The 16,112-nt window shown below is 40.2% G+C and overlaps 1 protein-coding gene across 1 annotated transcript in view; it reads right to left on the bottom strand.

Moving 5' to 3' along the window:
• Window positions 1-16,112, bottom strand: part of dnah5l (dynein, axonemal, heavy chain 5 like) — a 326,877-nt gene that overhangs the window by 147,257 nt on the left and 163,508 nt on the right. Inside the window, exons 48-54 of the mRNA XM_080217022.1 lie at window positions 13,412-13,501; window positions 13,084-13,320; window positions 9,143-9,310; window positions 7,001-7,207; window positions 6,490-6,819; window positions 3,526-3,732; window positions 1,178-1,420 (exon numbers count right to left, since the gene is read on the bottom strand). Of these exons, the coding sequence (XP_080073148.1) occupies window positions 1,178-1,420; window positions 3,526-3,732; window positions 6,490-6,819; window positions 7,001-7,207; window positions 9,143-9,310; window positions 13,084-13,320; window positions 13,412-13,501 (1,482 nt within the window). The remainder of the gene's footprint in view (window positions 1-1,177; window positions 1,421-3,525; window positions 3,733-6,489; window positions 6,820-7,000; window positions 7,208-9,142; window positions 9,311-13,083; window positions 13,321-13,411; window positions 13,502-16,112) is intronic.

Raw genomic sequence — 16,112 nt, 5'->3', positions numbered from 1 at the left:
CAACATGGTTTTGTACAAGGGAAATCATGTTTAACCAAGTTATTGGAGTTCTTTGAACGAATCATATGTGCTGTAAATAAAGGAGAACCACTGGATGTCCTGTAGTTAGGTTTCAAGAAAGTGCCACATCAACAGCTATTACGGAAAATAAAAGCTCATGTGTAGTGGATAACATATTGAAATGGATAGAAGATTAGCTAGCTAACAGGAAAGAGAGTTGGCATGAATGGGTATTTTTCTGATCGGCAGAATGTAACCACAGGAGCCAGTGCTGCGGTCTCGACTCTTTACAATTTATATAAATTATTTGAATGAAGGGACCAAAGGTATGATTGCAAAATTTGCTAATGATACAAAGATAGGAAATTGTTAAGAGGACATAAGGAAGCTACAAATGGCTATAGATGGGTATAGAAAGGAAAGAATCTGTCAAATGGAGTATAATGTGGAAAAAAGTGAAATTCTTCATTTTAGAAGGAAGAATAAAATAGAAATGTATTATCTAATAGTAAGAAATTGCAGAGCTCTGTGATTCAGAAGAACCTGGGTGTACTAGAGCACAAATCACAAAAGGCTAGGATGCAAGTAATTAGGAAAGCTAATAAAATGTTATTTATTGTGAGGGGAATGGATTACAGAAGTAGGGAGGTCATGCTTCAGCCGTACAGGGCACTGCTGAGACCACTTCTAGGCTAATACCAGGAATGGATGGATTGTATTGTATTATGAGGAAAGATTTGGCAGCTTAGGATTGTATTCACTGGAGTTTAGAAGAGTAAGAAGGGACTTGATTGAAACCTTTAAGATCCTGCGAGGTCTTGACAGGGTGGATGTGGAGAGAATATTTTCTCTTGTGAAAGAATTTAGAACTAAGCATCACTTTAAAAATAAGGGGTCGCTCATTTAAGACAGAGATGAGAATTGTTTTCTCTGAAGGTCTCTAAGACTCTTGTCCTCAAAAGGCAGTGGAGGCAGAGCTAGATAAATTCTTAACTAACAAGGGGGTGAAAGGTTATTGGAGGTAGACAGTAGTGTGAGGCTGAGGTTACAATCAGGTCAACCATAATCTCATTGAATGGTGGAGCAGGCTCAAAGGGCTGGGTGGTTTAAACCTGATTTATATGTTAATATCAGACATCCACAATATGCATCACTAGAGGAAAAACAATATAAGTACCTTGAAAAACACCAAATCCATATTTGCACCTCTGATGGCTTCATTGTACTGCTCCATGTATATTTGAAGGCGTTCAGCCAACTGTTCAAATGAGGGAATTGGCTCATAAATTTTAGGAGCTTCCAATTCCATATCATCTGGCTCATCTCCTGTGGGCTCCGGAGCATCACGTAAGAAATCAACAAAGAATGTTTCTTGCTGCACATTCGCTAATATAGCATCGCCGTGATCCTCCAAAGTGATCTATATGAAAATAGGATATTTTAATAATTTGATTTTAAAAATGGGTGAGAAATTAAAATTGCATTAAAAGGAGCTCTGTGATTGAGTCCTAGCTGGCCTGTGACATGAATCAAATTTGACTTTGAGCCTCACTTAAGTGCTGTCAGTGGGCTCTGGTCATAAGAAGAAATCCTCTTTCAGTTAACTGGTTGGTGAAATTGACTTGCTGCTCTATTTACACAGTGCATGAAGTAAGGGTTTGGCAAACAGTGGCCGGGGTAGAGTGAAGTAGGGTACATGTTGGGTGGTATGGGTAGGGCTAGGTTCTCAAATGCAACAACAATGGTGAGAATTTTTCTTACCTCCAGGTCCACAAATGTAAAGACTGGAACATTCTTATGCGTCTTTATGAGTGACATGTAGGTGGAATCTTTAGGTTTTCGGGTAGGTTGTTCAGCACTGGTACAAAGGGTCAGACAGCACAGTGCAAGTTCTGTCAATTTGTACCTGAATTTTGCATTTAGGAGCCTATACCTGTCATAGAACCGTGATTTACTTATGTAAATCAGGCAGCACTGTGACACAGTGGTTAACCCTGCTACCTCACAGCACCAGAGACTCGGGTTTGACTCCTGGCTTGGGTGATTGTCTGTGTGGAGTTTGCACATTCTCCCCATGTCTGCATGGGTTTCCTTGGGGTGCTCCGGTTTCCTCCATAGTCCGAAAGACATGTTGGTTAGATGCATTGGTCATTCTAAATTCTCCCTTAGTGTTCCCAAACAGATGCCAAAGCGTGGCAACTAGAGGTTTTTCACAATAACTTCATTGCAGCGTTAACGTAAGCCTATTTGTGACAATAATAAATAAACTTTAAACATAAGATGGATGCAAGTCTGACATACCGTACCCTGAAATTCAAAGACCGTTTGCTGATTTTACATCAAAGAACCATCCCCATGAGTTTATGCTTGTTTTGATTGTGTCATAAATGATTTTCAAACTCTTGAATATAGTCACCATATATCATCTCACCACCTCCATATTGTTAACACTTTGCTTACATTGTAAGAACATAGCATAATGGTTTAATATAATTTTCTTTTCTGGCCCTGGTAAGCTTTTAAATATGGTTTAAATACCAATTCCTTACAAATTATGAATTAGTAAGAAATAATGCTCTCAACAAAAACAGACTAATGTGATATTGAGCAACAATCTTCAGCTAAAACCAATATGAAAGAATCAACCAAAATATACTAGATATTTGCTTTGCTAATCAGAAATGATTGGAGTGGCACAAATGACATCAAACCCAATAGTGGACTCAGGACTGCAAAGTCATATTTTGGTGTAAAGCCCAAAAATAAAGCACTGCATCAAACTGCTTCACCGTGTGTGCTGATTTCTTACCTCAACAAAAAATGAAACAAAATATATTCTTAATATGAACACTTTTTTGTGGCACATCTGTTGCAATGAATTCCTTCAAAAAGCAAATAATAGTTATTCTAAATTGCAGAAATGCTCACTAAATGCAAAATAAATTTACAGAAATAGGTAAAGAAGCAACACAAATAACTTTAATAAAGTAATTGTTGCACGTATGATAGCAAAAATCAATTTTAGCAACAAATTATATTTCCATTTTCCATTTTTAAACTCAGTGATAACCTAAGCACTTCAGATCATCAGAATGTTTATTCAGACAATTTGGCTGATTCTTTCACATTGGAATAAGTGAAGCATTGTTGCTTACACATCTATTTTAATTCTCTTAGATGCATCACAAACTTTGATATTAATATCATTCACTGACAAAGAACTTAACTAAAATGGTACCTTTATCACAGAGCACTGATATACCAGTCAGTTAGTTCAGTTGGCTGGTTTGTAATGCAGTGACGCCAGCAGTGCGGGTTCAATTCCTGTACTGGTTGAGCTTACCTCAACCTTGCCTGAGGTGTGGTGATCCTTAGATTAAATCAATACCTGGTTAGACCCATGGGTTAAGTTACTCAAAGGGGAGAGCAGCCTATGGTTGCCTGGGCGGTCCATGCATTCAATTGTTATATCTATCACTTCAAAAACTTTTTTGAAACAGATTGGGACAAAAAAAATTGCCTTACCTTTTTCACTGTACTCTCAAACCAGTCTTTATCCTGCTGATTTATAAATCTATCTGCAATAACACGAGTGCACTCATGCAGAAAAAGTGACACCATCACATCTGGAGATTGGCAAATTTCGGATGTGACTGTCAGGATTCCTTGCCAAATACGACTAAGATCACGGAGGTTAAATATATAATGGAATTTGGCTGGAGTGGGCAGCATCTGTAAAACAAAATTTGAAAAAAAAATTAAAGAATGACTGAAAACTGAGAATACACAATGAGAACAGTCAATCTCTAATCCACTCCATCACTGAAGACCTGCTAACTCTCAAGTGGCAACATGTGCCCTTCATGTGCATGTTTTTTCCTCTGGCTATCACTATCTTTTCATCAGGGTGCATTTTCAATAGTTTCGCTCTTAATGCTGGTCCTTCTCTTGGAAGTTGTACATTTTGCCAATCTATAACGACCACTCAAAGAACGAATGGGTAAGACACTGCAGAGAAAGACAGAACGAGATAATGTTCTGAGTTTGCACCGGTGACAGGAACTCTAGCTTACTGACAGTACAGACTGAAAAATCATGAACAGTTTGATTGCTACTTTCCAGTACACCTGGGGGGTGGGTAGAGTTCCCTGCTGCCATCACCAGTTCAGAAAATCAGTCTCTAACAATGTCAAATTGCAAGATTGTGTTCTCAGAAGAATCAGTTTGGAAGTCAGTGTAATGGATTTGCAACCATTCCAATTTTCCAGCTATGCTGATCCGTAGATCTGATTCGCTGAACTGCATGCACAGTGAGTAAATGCTATGTAGTATAACAGTAATAATTCTGGGGGAAGTTTGGATGTGGAGCAGAAGGATTTTGGAGTCCAAACTCACTGGATATTAAAAGTAGCATCTCAATTAAATAAGGCAAATTAAGATAAAAGTAATGTAATACAAGGTTTTATAAGTTAACTAGGTTCATAAGATCTTGTGAACTTATGGCAAACATAAGTTCATAAAGATTAAGATGTAATTGTGAATCCAAGTACAATCTTAAAATGCCACAGCTGGAATACTGTGTGCCATTTTGGGTTCCATAACTTATGGAAGGTAATGAATGAGGATGGAAGTACTGTATAGGTTCACAGGAATGTTACTTGGTAATAGAAATATTGAATATAAAGAAAAGCTTGAAAAATAAGGCTTACTTTGTTAGAACAGAGATTAAGGAAAAGTTTGATAAAGATAGGGGTTTTGCTTTGAGTGAAATCAGGGAATTATGGCCTAAATGTACTGGTTAAGTTATAGTACTATGTCCACAAAAATTAACTTGCATAATCATAAATGTCAAATCGTCCACGAACCAGGATGATAGAATATAATTGTTTCTCCTTCTTTGTTCCATGGAAATATATTATTTGATTCATTTAAAGATGGTAACTTGAAGCATTTTTATTAATATCGCTGAAAATATATTTATTATCAACAGTGAGCATTTTAATCAGGGTTTCTTGTCCAGCATTTTTAAATTTAAAATCAATTAAAAAGAATCAATGATTTAAAATCAATGAAAATGCCTAATGAGGCATTCCAGTTCTTACACCTGTCTTTATTTTATGTGTTTGGCTGAAAACCAAGACTTGTAAAAAGGATTATCTCAGCAAGACCTCTGTATTGACAAGTGGGGAATACTATTGATTTTGCTTGATTGATATTTAAAGGGTTATAAGGTGTTCTTTCTGTGATCTCTTTTATCAATGGCTTAATATTTCTTGCACCAAATCAAGTGGTGTTAACTGTTTGAAGTGTTATTGATAGTTTTCTTTTACAGAGTTGTGGCCAGAATTTTTTTTTCAAGTGGTTTGTGAATGGCTGTTTTTTCTGAGTAGTTCCACACATGCCATTGATGCTTTATGGCTGATTGGTTCTATGCACAGTATATATGGATGAATGAATATAGAAATGCTACCAGTTAACATAAATTGGCATGGAGGGTATAAGGTTCCATGGATGATGTGTAGGGATATGAGTTGGCATGGCAGATATAAAGGGTCATGGGATGGAAGTGGTATGGGGAGTGAATGGGGAATATGAGGGGTGAGGGCCAGAGAGATTAACAGCCTTCAATATAACTGGGGCAAACTCCCAGCGAAGCAGGCGGGTCTCATATAGTCAGTTCATCTCAGCAATCCTCGTGGCGGTATACATTCTGTTTCCGGGGCCATAAGGCCCAACTCTATCCTGTCCCATCCCCACCCTGGAACATATGTTGTGACAGTCTACCAAGGCAAGAAACTTCCTCAATTTCAGCTATCCACTTCAGCTATCATCTCCATTTATCACACTGTTCATTACATCTTCTTGGTGACAGAACTTGAGCTAACTTGGTGCTATGTTCTGATTCACTCCATAAACCTTTCAATCTTTGTCCATCTATAAAAACATTCTTCAAATCCCATCTTTGAACTCTATCTAATCTCTCCTTGGAAGAAGTCTCACAACACCAGATTGAAGTCCAACAGGTTTATTTGATAGCATCTGATGAAGGGGCAGCACTTCGAAAGTTTGTGCCAATGTTGTGAGTCCAACGCCAGCATCTTCACATCATAATCTCTCCCTGGCTCGCTTTGTGCCAATTTTCTTTGCACCTACTGAGGTTGTAAGTCTTTTTGCTAACAATGCTATATAAAGGGGTGAATTTTCCTATCCTGCCTACCACAGGAATCATGGGGCAGAGTGGGGGGGGTGGGGGGTGGTTGCAGACCATGTCAAAGTCCATTGACCTCAAGCGGGATCTTTCAGTTTTGGGGCAAGCGCAGCCGGAAAATCCCACTCATAATCTGTCACTTCTGTTTCTATTGCTTCTTCTTAGTACTTCATTTTTTTTCTATTCTAATTGTCAGCCTTAACCAACTGATTAATTGATCCACTCAGCTCCTTACATGCACCATTCTGTGACATGTTGCATGATGTTGGTATTTTACATACCTTAATTTTGGTAGCCTGCCACAATTTGCGAGTTGTTGATACTAAAGCTGAGGCTAGCTCACAAACCTCTGCCGGAAAACCACGCTGCTCACAGAAGTAGCCACTTGCAATAGTTCTGAAGATTTTATCGATGGATGCATTTGATGGTAGTGTACAGTTATAAATTACAAACTGTCTTTTGAGACGTTGAGGGATGTCATTTCTGCCACCACCAGGATGAATCATAGCAGCAACAAACTGTACGTCAACAATGTTGGTGAACTCTCCAGGCTTCTCAAGATTGTAGAAACCTTTCTGTTCCATCAGCTGTCGAACAATCTCATTGGTTACCTGTTTAACGAGCAGAGTTACATCTTAAGCAAGTTCTGTGCAAACCTGCTGAATGGAACAAAATTTCTTGTTTGCTTTAAAGGTTTGTCTATTTTCTTTTGTTTATAACAGATGATAACGTACACAAAAGAAATTTAACTACTTTTAAATGCTTCAGTGACTGAGCTAAAGAACAAATTACCTGATCACCCCATTCATTGATCACAGGCATATTAATGTCATCAACGAACACTGTCATTTTTTTGCCACTGGGCGGGCCGTACGTTGTACCCATCCGTTTATCCACATAACTTTCAATGCTCCTTTGGAACATATTTGGCAAAGTGGCAGAAGAGAAGTTCAGACTTTTGGTCGCATGGACCTCCGGATCATATTTGCTCATGTAGCCCTGGATTTTAATGTGCAATGACCAAATTAATACCTCAAATACAATTCAAAAACATAACAGAGTATTACCGCTGAGTGAAGCATAAAATCAATTTTCTCTGTCCATCCAAATATGTAGAAAAGTTCAATTATCTATGCAATGCCTGCCTGTCCCAAATGATTAAAGAGACAATTTTAGATTTTCATTACATTGGTTAAATCTTTCTTAAAATATTCTTTTGAATAATTTAAATGCCAAACCACAAACTGCAGAACCACCATTATTTCTAAGTTGAATGCTTGGCAGGCCATTAGGTATTTTTCAATAATAGTTATCATTGTAATATAAAGAAAGAAAGATTTCAATTCACTTTTTGTATCCTTTCACAGGATGTGGGCATCACTGGCTAGGATGGCATTTATTGCCCATCCTTAAATGATCTTGGAAAGTTGATGGTGAGCAACCTTCTTGAATTGTTGCAGGTCATGTGATGTAGGTTCATCTACTATGCTGTTAGAGAGGGAATTCCAATATTTTGACACAATGTCAGTGAAGGAACAGTGATATCGTTACAAGGCAGGATGGTTTGTGGCTTGGAAGGGAATTTGCAGGTCATGATGTTCCCATGCATCTGCTCCACCATCCTTCAAGTTAATAGAACATACAGGTTTGAAGGGTGCTGTCTCAGAAGCCTTGGTGAGTTATTGCAGTGCATTGTTTATATAATAAACAATGCTGCCACTGTGCATCAATGGTCATCAATTAAGTCAGCTGCTCTGTCCTGGACAGTGTCGAGCGTCTTGAATGTTGTTGGAGGTGCCCTCATCCAGGCAGGTGGAGTGTATTCCATTGCACTTCTGACTTGAGCTTTGCAGGTGGTGGATAGGTTTTGCAGAGTCAAAAGTTAGTACTCACTATGGAATTCACTGCTCTTGTAGCCGTAGTATTTTCATGGCTAGTTCAGTTTAGTTTCTGGCCAATGTTCATCTCCAGGATGTTGATATTGGGGAGATTTAGCAATGGTAATGCCATTGAACATCAAGAAGAGATGATTGGATTCTTTCTTACTGGAGATGGACATTACCTGATCCTTGTGCAGCATAAATGTAACATGTCACTTAACAGCCTAAGACTGAATGTTGTTTAGGTCTTGCTGCATATGGGCATTTGGCATTTGTCCTGATGAATCCAAGGTGAGAAATTTTGGCAGCACTTCTCTCTTTTCAGCAATTTCTCATTAGTTACACTGGGTAATTCCTTATTCATTTGGTTAAAAAAACTAATCTATTGTTATCTCTTCTACAAATTCTATTTATCATATATTATTAAAGCTTTGTCCACAATAATGCTACATGTTTTCACACTGTGCTTTCAGTTGCCTTGACTTGCCCTGTGCTCTGGAATTCCCTTCCTGCACTCCTTGACCTCTCAATCTCTACCTCCTTTAAGACACTTCTTGAAACTTACCTCTTCAACTAAACTGATCATTTGACCTTATTCATGCATGGGACATTGTCGTTGCTTGCTGGACAACATTTATTGCCTATCCCTAGTTGTTTTTGTAGGGCAGTTCAGAGTCAATCACATTGCTGCGGTTCTAGAATCACATGTGGACCAGACCAGGTAAGGGAGGCAGATTTCCTTCCCTAAAAGACGTTAGTGAACCAGGTGGGTTTTCCCAGCAACTGTTTCATGGTCATCTGTAGATTCGTAAATCCATATATTCCATCTGCCAAGGTGGGATGTGAACCCAGCTTCCCAGAACATTAGTTGAGTTTCTAGATTAATAGCAATAAAACCACCAGGCCATTGCCTCCCCTCTGACTGTGTCATATTTTGTTGTATAATGTCTCTGAAGCACATGGAACGTTGTGTTATGTTAACAGTGCAAATATAAATATAAGTTGTTGATGTTATGCTTATTCATATCTGAATTTGTAGTTTTCAATGTCATACCTTGATCATAACTGTTTTGGCTGTTCCCTGTTCACCAATGAGCAACACAGCTTTTCCCTGTTTCATGACTGTGTGCATGAGAAGATCTGTGCAGACATTGTCTACATTTGGTACCAGGATTGAAGAATAAGCTGGCACAGAGTCAGATGGGTAAATATATTCAGGCACCTGAAATTGCAAACAGACATTTCTGTTAATTAGCTTTCATTGAAAATATTCAATTATTGTTGGTTTCATTTCCAATGCAACAATAATGTCAAATTTCAATTTTGCTCTGAATTTGTTCTGGGGAGGAAATAACTAGTCTCTTCAAATCTACTCTCAGATTTGAAGTAATGATAAAAATGCATTTGAAGTCGATTAAATAAATCTTTACAGAGCACAGATACTGAACTGAATAGGAATACTTGCAACATCAAACTTCAGTGTGCTGGAGGAGGAGGCAGGGAGAAGTGCACTGAACATCAGGTGATCATTTCCATGACTGTCACAGATCCTCCCTCCACAGCCCACCCTATGCCTGCCTTTGCATGTGACATATGGAACATTCCAGGACTACCCAAGTTCTTTTCTTCACATCACATCTTTCTCCAGAAAATTGATTGTAATCACCTGCTCTCAGCCTGAACTGGATAATTTCACCACTTTTCTGCCAATGTCCACCCATGCCTTGGTTTCAATGGTCCATTTCTGACTCTTCCCTTCCAGTCCTTGGCTTTCTATTGCATCTCTGGTGATAGGTTCTCAACCAACATCCACTATAATGTCACCAATTTCCAAAGAAACCTTGACTGCATTTCTTCCCAATCCACTTCGTGGAACAAATTTATTTTGGTCCCCATCCTTCCATATCAATGCTTCTGAGAAGCCTTCCTTTTCCTTCACCTGACGATGCCTCTCCACTGCAAAAGTAGAGCTTTTGACTCACACAGTTCACTCCTTTCCCTCCCTCCCAGAACTTTTGTCTTCACCTTCCACCCCACTGGCCACCATATTCACCGATCCTTCTTTCCCACTTCCACCACCTCAAACATGATGCCGGCCAAACAAATATTCCCCTATCTTCCCATCATTCCAACAAGTCCTTACCACCATCTATACGGCTGAAGTTCAGAAGCATAAAGAGAAGGAGGATGAGGAAGGGAAGAAGGAATCCAAATAGTAAAACTCATTTGAGCACAATACCAGGAACCACAAACACAATTCCCCATTCAACAACATCCCAAATCTTCTCCTCCTATTGTTATTGGCCATCATGGTGTCTGCTAAAGCAAAAACAAAAGCCAACACAAAATAAACATTTGAAACCAAATGTATAAATCACATCAGACCATGCTGCATACAAGGTTAACCAATCACTTTAATACATTCCCTAAATGTCTTTGGCTGTCTAAACACTCCTCTGTAGTGTCACCCCAGTAGTTGCAGCATGGCTGATGGAAAGCTACAGACTTTCGGTGGAGGAGACTGCTGGTGGCCTAGGAGGGCAATATCAAGTCACTGCAGGCCTAGAAGGAACAGCAAACTGCACCAATTCACTACAGGTGGCAACAGTCTGGTCTGAGAGGCTGACAGGCAGCAGCAAGAAAAAAGGAAGAATGACAGGGGTAAGAGGATGAATATTGTCTTCCTGAGAAAGGCTTATGCTCCATGATGCCAATCCCCCTGGTGGCACCTCAACAATTCTAATAATCTGTTGGTGGACAGATTTCTGAGTTGTTCCAACACTCTGCAAATCCCTTTGCACACTGCAATCCACAGCAATGATAGCATGAATCGGAGTTTGTCTGGCATCCAATTGACCTTGCACGGAAAGAGTCTGAGTTCCACTATAGCACTCATATATTGGGTGGCTGCTGCCAATGCTGCAATGGAAGCTGTAACATAGGCTGTCAGTCACTGCAGCAGTGCTGACTCCACAAATTTGCTGATAGGATTGAGCACCGCTTCTATATTAGAAAGGACGAGCTTCAAGCTCTGCACGGAACCCTGTGACAAGTTGCTGCTTATCCTCCATGCCCGTCCTTGATCGTGAATGCAGGTATTGCATCAGGTTGCCCAACGCACCTAGCATTTTATTGTTCAAAGCCATTGTCATTTAGCTGTTGGCTGCTCATCTGAGTCCTCACCAACAGAACCCGAATAATACCTCACCCTCTGGCTAGCCGGCACCTGGAGTACCTTTGTTCCCTGTCCTGGCTATAGTCTATCCATACCCAGTGTCTCATCAGCAGCAGATCCTATCCCTAAGCTGTTCTCTAAAATAGGCACAGTGTCAGCATTTGAGCTGGTGGCTGAGAGTGTGGCATCAAATGAAAATGCTGTGTCTTCATCAGCTTTTGTGATATTCCTCCACTGCCTGACAATTGTGATCCCACATCCATTTTCAGGGGCTATCCAACTCAGCACCCATTATGTTACAAGCAAAAATATACAGATTTCTGCATCAGATTGACATACTTCTGCACAAAGAGCCTAAAATTGTGAATCTGACCGGGCCAATCTCCCGAAGATGTTTCTTGCACCAAACATCAAATCATCATAAAGCATAAATCTTACAGGAGATTATCCTTTAGTGCAAAATAACCATAAAATGGGAAAATTTAACATAACAATTTTTGTTCCACAACATAAATTACTATTATGTGGCTTCAATAACTTCAATAGAAAATTAAAATAACAGTCAACAGCAAAAATACTTGCTACAGAATAAAATTGCACCGTATAGCATCTTTCACACGTTTAAGACATCCCAAAGTGCTTCACGGCTGCATAGACGAAGTTGCTTTGTGAGCAAATGTGGTCACGAATGTACATGGTAAAGTCTCCAAAAAGGGATGAGATGAATGGCCAGTTAATGTGGTTTGGTGATGTTGTTTGAGGGAATAATGGTGGCCAGGGCACAGGATGCACACCACTTGTCTTTTTTAAATCGTGCCCTGGCATCTTTTGCAACACTTGAAAGGCCAGATGGAGCCTCAGTTTGTTATCTTTTTTCAAAAGATTGTGCCACTGACAAATAAACTAAGCTCCCAGGGCTGCACTGAAAGATCAGTTTAGATTAGGTGATGTAATCCTGTGGTGGGATTTGAGCACACAAATTCATAACTCAGAAGCAAGATTGTGCAAAAGCTGGAACAGCTAATGTAAAAATGAAGTAGCATAACATTTGTCAAATTCGCACTTTATTTCCTGGTAAGGATTGATTTTGTAAGGCTATAGCTGTCCTCCTGTTTTGCACTGTTTCATTCTGTTCCTTTCCCAGGAGTGCAGAAAGGACTTACTCGGATGCTACTGGGACTTGATGATTTGAATTATAAGGAGAGGCTGGATAGACTGGGCCCTTTTTCCATGGAGCACAGGAGGCTAAGGGATGATCTTATAGAAGTCTATAAAATAATGAGGGGCATAGATAAGGTAGATTGTCATCACCTTTTCCCAAAGATAGAGGAGCCTAAAACTAGAGGGCATAAGTTTAAGGTGAGAGGGAAGAGATACAAAGGATCCAGAGGCGTACTTTTTTCACACAGAGGGTGTGAGAGTGCCTGGAACAAGCTGCCAGAGGTAGTAGTAGAGGTGGGTACAATTTTGTCTTTTAAAAAGCATTTGGACAGTTACATGTGTAAGCTGGGTATAGAGGGATATGGGCCAAATGCAGGCAATTGGGACTAGCTTAGTGGTTTTAAAAAAGAGCGGCATGGACAAGTTGGGCTGAAGGGCCTGGTTCCATGCTGTAAACCTCTGACTCTATGACTCTCCTTGCGGCACTTCCATGCAGGCCTGGGGAGCTGACAAATGCAAAATATGCATGTTAGGCACAAATACTCTTCAGCTAAATATTGGGTGGGAAGTTAATTGTTTTTGAGTTATATATCAATGCTTCTATTAACCACAATTGTATGAGATATCTCAATCTTTTTTTTACATGTCTAAATACTAACCCTCTTTGACCAGTGTTCCCAGTGGCCATCAGCACAGACAACAAATTCAAAGATAGTTTCTTCTCCTTCAGTCACTGGAAGTTCTAGTGGTGCAGAATGATCCCGCAGAAATATTTCCATTTTAACCCTGTCATCCAATTCCAGGAGGGCTCCAATTGACCACATGATCGCAAAAATGAATAAGCGGGCAATTTGTTCTGGGCTAGGCTGCTTGTCTTCACTTCCTGGTAATAGGCCCTAATAAAATAGCATTATTTCATTATTTACTTGGCTTGAAACATTTGTTTGAGAATAAAAATATCCTTGTTTTACTAGGCAATTCGATTACCTGCAAAAGGTCAATGGCTTGTTTAATGTACATGCATTCCAGAATTTGCATTTTTGGTGTCACGGCAGTAAAGACAAAACTGATCAAATCCTTGAAAAGAGTAAAGGAAACATTACAAATGGTATTTGCAAAAATACAAAATGTTACAGGAAAGTATGCATTGATTTGAGATATAGGCCTGGATCCTCCCAGAATAATTCTAAGTTCCCAACATACAGGTAAATGGGAGTAAATCTTGCAGTTTTGTTAGGGTGATTTCCAGAATGGATCCCCCACACTCTGTGCATCACGGAGTGGCCTTGTGGGATTCACTTTGAAAAGTGGTGGGCAGGCCTATTCCCACCTGAGAGGCCAGCAGCATAGCGCTGAGCGGGCCACTGCATATGCACTGACCTGTTAGCGCCAAGATCAGCACATTCACAGTGACCCCCATTGCTGGCCTCTAGATCGGTGGCCTCCAATTGCTGGCCAGCCCACAGCCCCTCATCAATGGCTTTCTGACATCCCCATCCCCGATCACTGACCTCCCGGAACTGCCTGGACCAGCTCCTGTGCCCCCCCACAACCCCACCAGTCCCAATCTCTCCAATTGTCTCCCAACACTGCCCCATGATGACCAAGCCTGACATCATCCCCTCCACCTGGATAGGCAGCCCCATCACCCTCATTCCCTCCCTTTCTCACCAACCTCACTTGCAGAGTGGCAATGGATCCCTCCTCACCAATCACCACCATCCCCCCTCACCAATAACCATGCCCAACAGACTCCCCGGCCCAGTAGGCCCCCTTGGTAGTGCCTTGGGAGAGTGTGCCAATTTTCTCCTTGGGCAGTGCCAGTGTGCCAGGCTGGCATTGCCCAAGGGGCATCCCACCTTACCCCTGACCTCACAAGGGGGCCTCAATGGCCTGTCTTGCCTGCAGTAGGGTCAGACCACCTGTTCCCCATTAACAGAGTGCAGTTGTAAACCCAGCTGGAGCAGTGGGGAGGTGCTGGCAGGTATGGAGAACATTCTGGCTTGCTAATCATCTAGAAATACCAATTGCCATGACATTTCCATTTGATAACCGGCCTTGCACCAATTTTCAGCATGGGCCTGATTATATCAGAAATCTTTGGCTGGGAGATGTGCGGAGGCTATGCCACTCAGCGGGATCCCACAAAACAGCCACTGCTGATATCTCCCAGCCCACTACATTATTCGAGCAGTGCAGCAGCTGGGAGAATCACTCCCATAATTTTGTCTCAACAAAAAGTAGTGTAGCCGTGTTAAATGTGAGGGTATCCCAAAATCCAAAAGGGTAACTTATAACAGTGGTTCTAGTGTTGTATATTTTCAATTTGCTATACTGTGACAAAAGATATGCGAACCAGGGAGAACAGTCCAGGTCTTTTGTGATCAATTAATAAAGAATATTTATTAATTTAAAAGAAAACACATGACAAAAAGTTCTACAATACACTACAATATTAGACTTAGCTATATTGATGCCAAAAGAGAAAACACTGGAAAATCTCAGCAGGTCTGGCAGCATTTGGAAGGAGAAAAAAGAGCTGATGTTTCAAGTCCAGATGACTTTTTGTCAAGGCTTTGTCCACTCTTTCCTCTCCTTACAGATGCTGTCAGACCTGCTGAGATTTTCCTGTGTTTTCTCTCTTGATTTCAGATTCCAGCATCTGCAGTAGTTTGCTTTTAACCAGCTTTTAAACTATACTGACGGCTGTATATGCACAGTATCTCAGATATAGTTACCACCCACAGCTTATTTGACCACATTTGGGAAAGCTGCCTTCAATTTCAGCAAAGGGATTATCTTTTCAGTTTGAGTTTTAGATTTTAAACAGCAGCCTTTGAGCAATGACTTATCTTCAGGAGAGTTTGCTTTCTGCAGCTGAGGATGGCTATGATGGTAGCTGTTTCTCTTTATTGTATTTCTTTCTCCAGTTATCTAGAGAAAAACATATAATATCTGGTCCTGTGGACCCTGATTTTAGCATGCCAATTCTATTATCCTCCACTTTAAAGTCATCTCTTTTATACACCATTGTTTTGCCTCTAGTTATATAGGTAAACACGTGTTTTTCCTGCTGGTAAACTAATTTACATATCAAAACACTCCTTCAGTCCCTTTTACCCCTTTTGTTTTATCCTAATTTTATATTTTGATCTTTTTCCTCAATTCTTAACATTAGAACTTCATATTATATATTAAGTTGTCATAAAATTATCAGACAATAGAAAAGTTAAATGTAAATGTCCAACAGGAGCATTGGATTACAAAGACTACAGAACTCTACCCCAGCTGTGTTGAGTCAAACTATTTCCATGAATAAATCATTAAAGCAGATTGTAGAGTTTTTAAGTAATTATAATAAATTGCATTTTTAGGGTGGCTTTAATGTCATAATACATCCCAAGCCGCTTAGCAAGAGCACTGATACTTAGCCGGGTAAAGAGATATTAGAGCCAATGACCAAAAGGCTTGGTCAAAGAGGAAGGTTTTAAGGAGTGCATTACAGGAGGAAAAGAGAGAGAAGTGGAGGGAGGGCTTTAGGGAGGGAGCTCCACAGTTTGTTATCTGGAGGATTAGACAATGGTGGAGTGATTAAAGTTGGGAATGCTCAACATATTGTTGTTAGAGGAAGACAGTTATCACAGAGGATTGTAGAACTGGAAAATTAAAGAGATGCTAAAGGAAGAGG

This window comes from Carcharhinus amblyrhynchos, chromosome 2, assembly GCF_965287045.1.
Source record: "Carcharhinus amblyrhynchos chromosome 2, sCarAmb.v2.hapA, whole genome shotgun sequence".
NCBI lineage: Eukaryota > Metazoa > Chordata > Chondrichthyes > Carcharhiniformes > Carcharhinidae > Carcharhinus > Carcharhinus amblyrhynchos.
The sequence above is the reverse complement of the archived record's forward strand: the minus strand, read 5'-3'. Positions and strand labels throughout refer to the sequence as shown.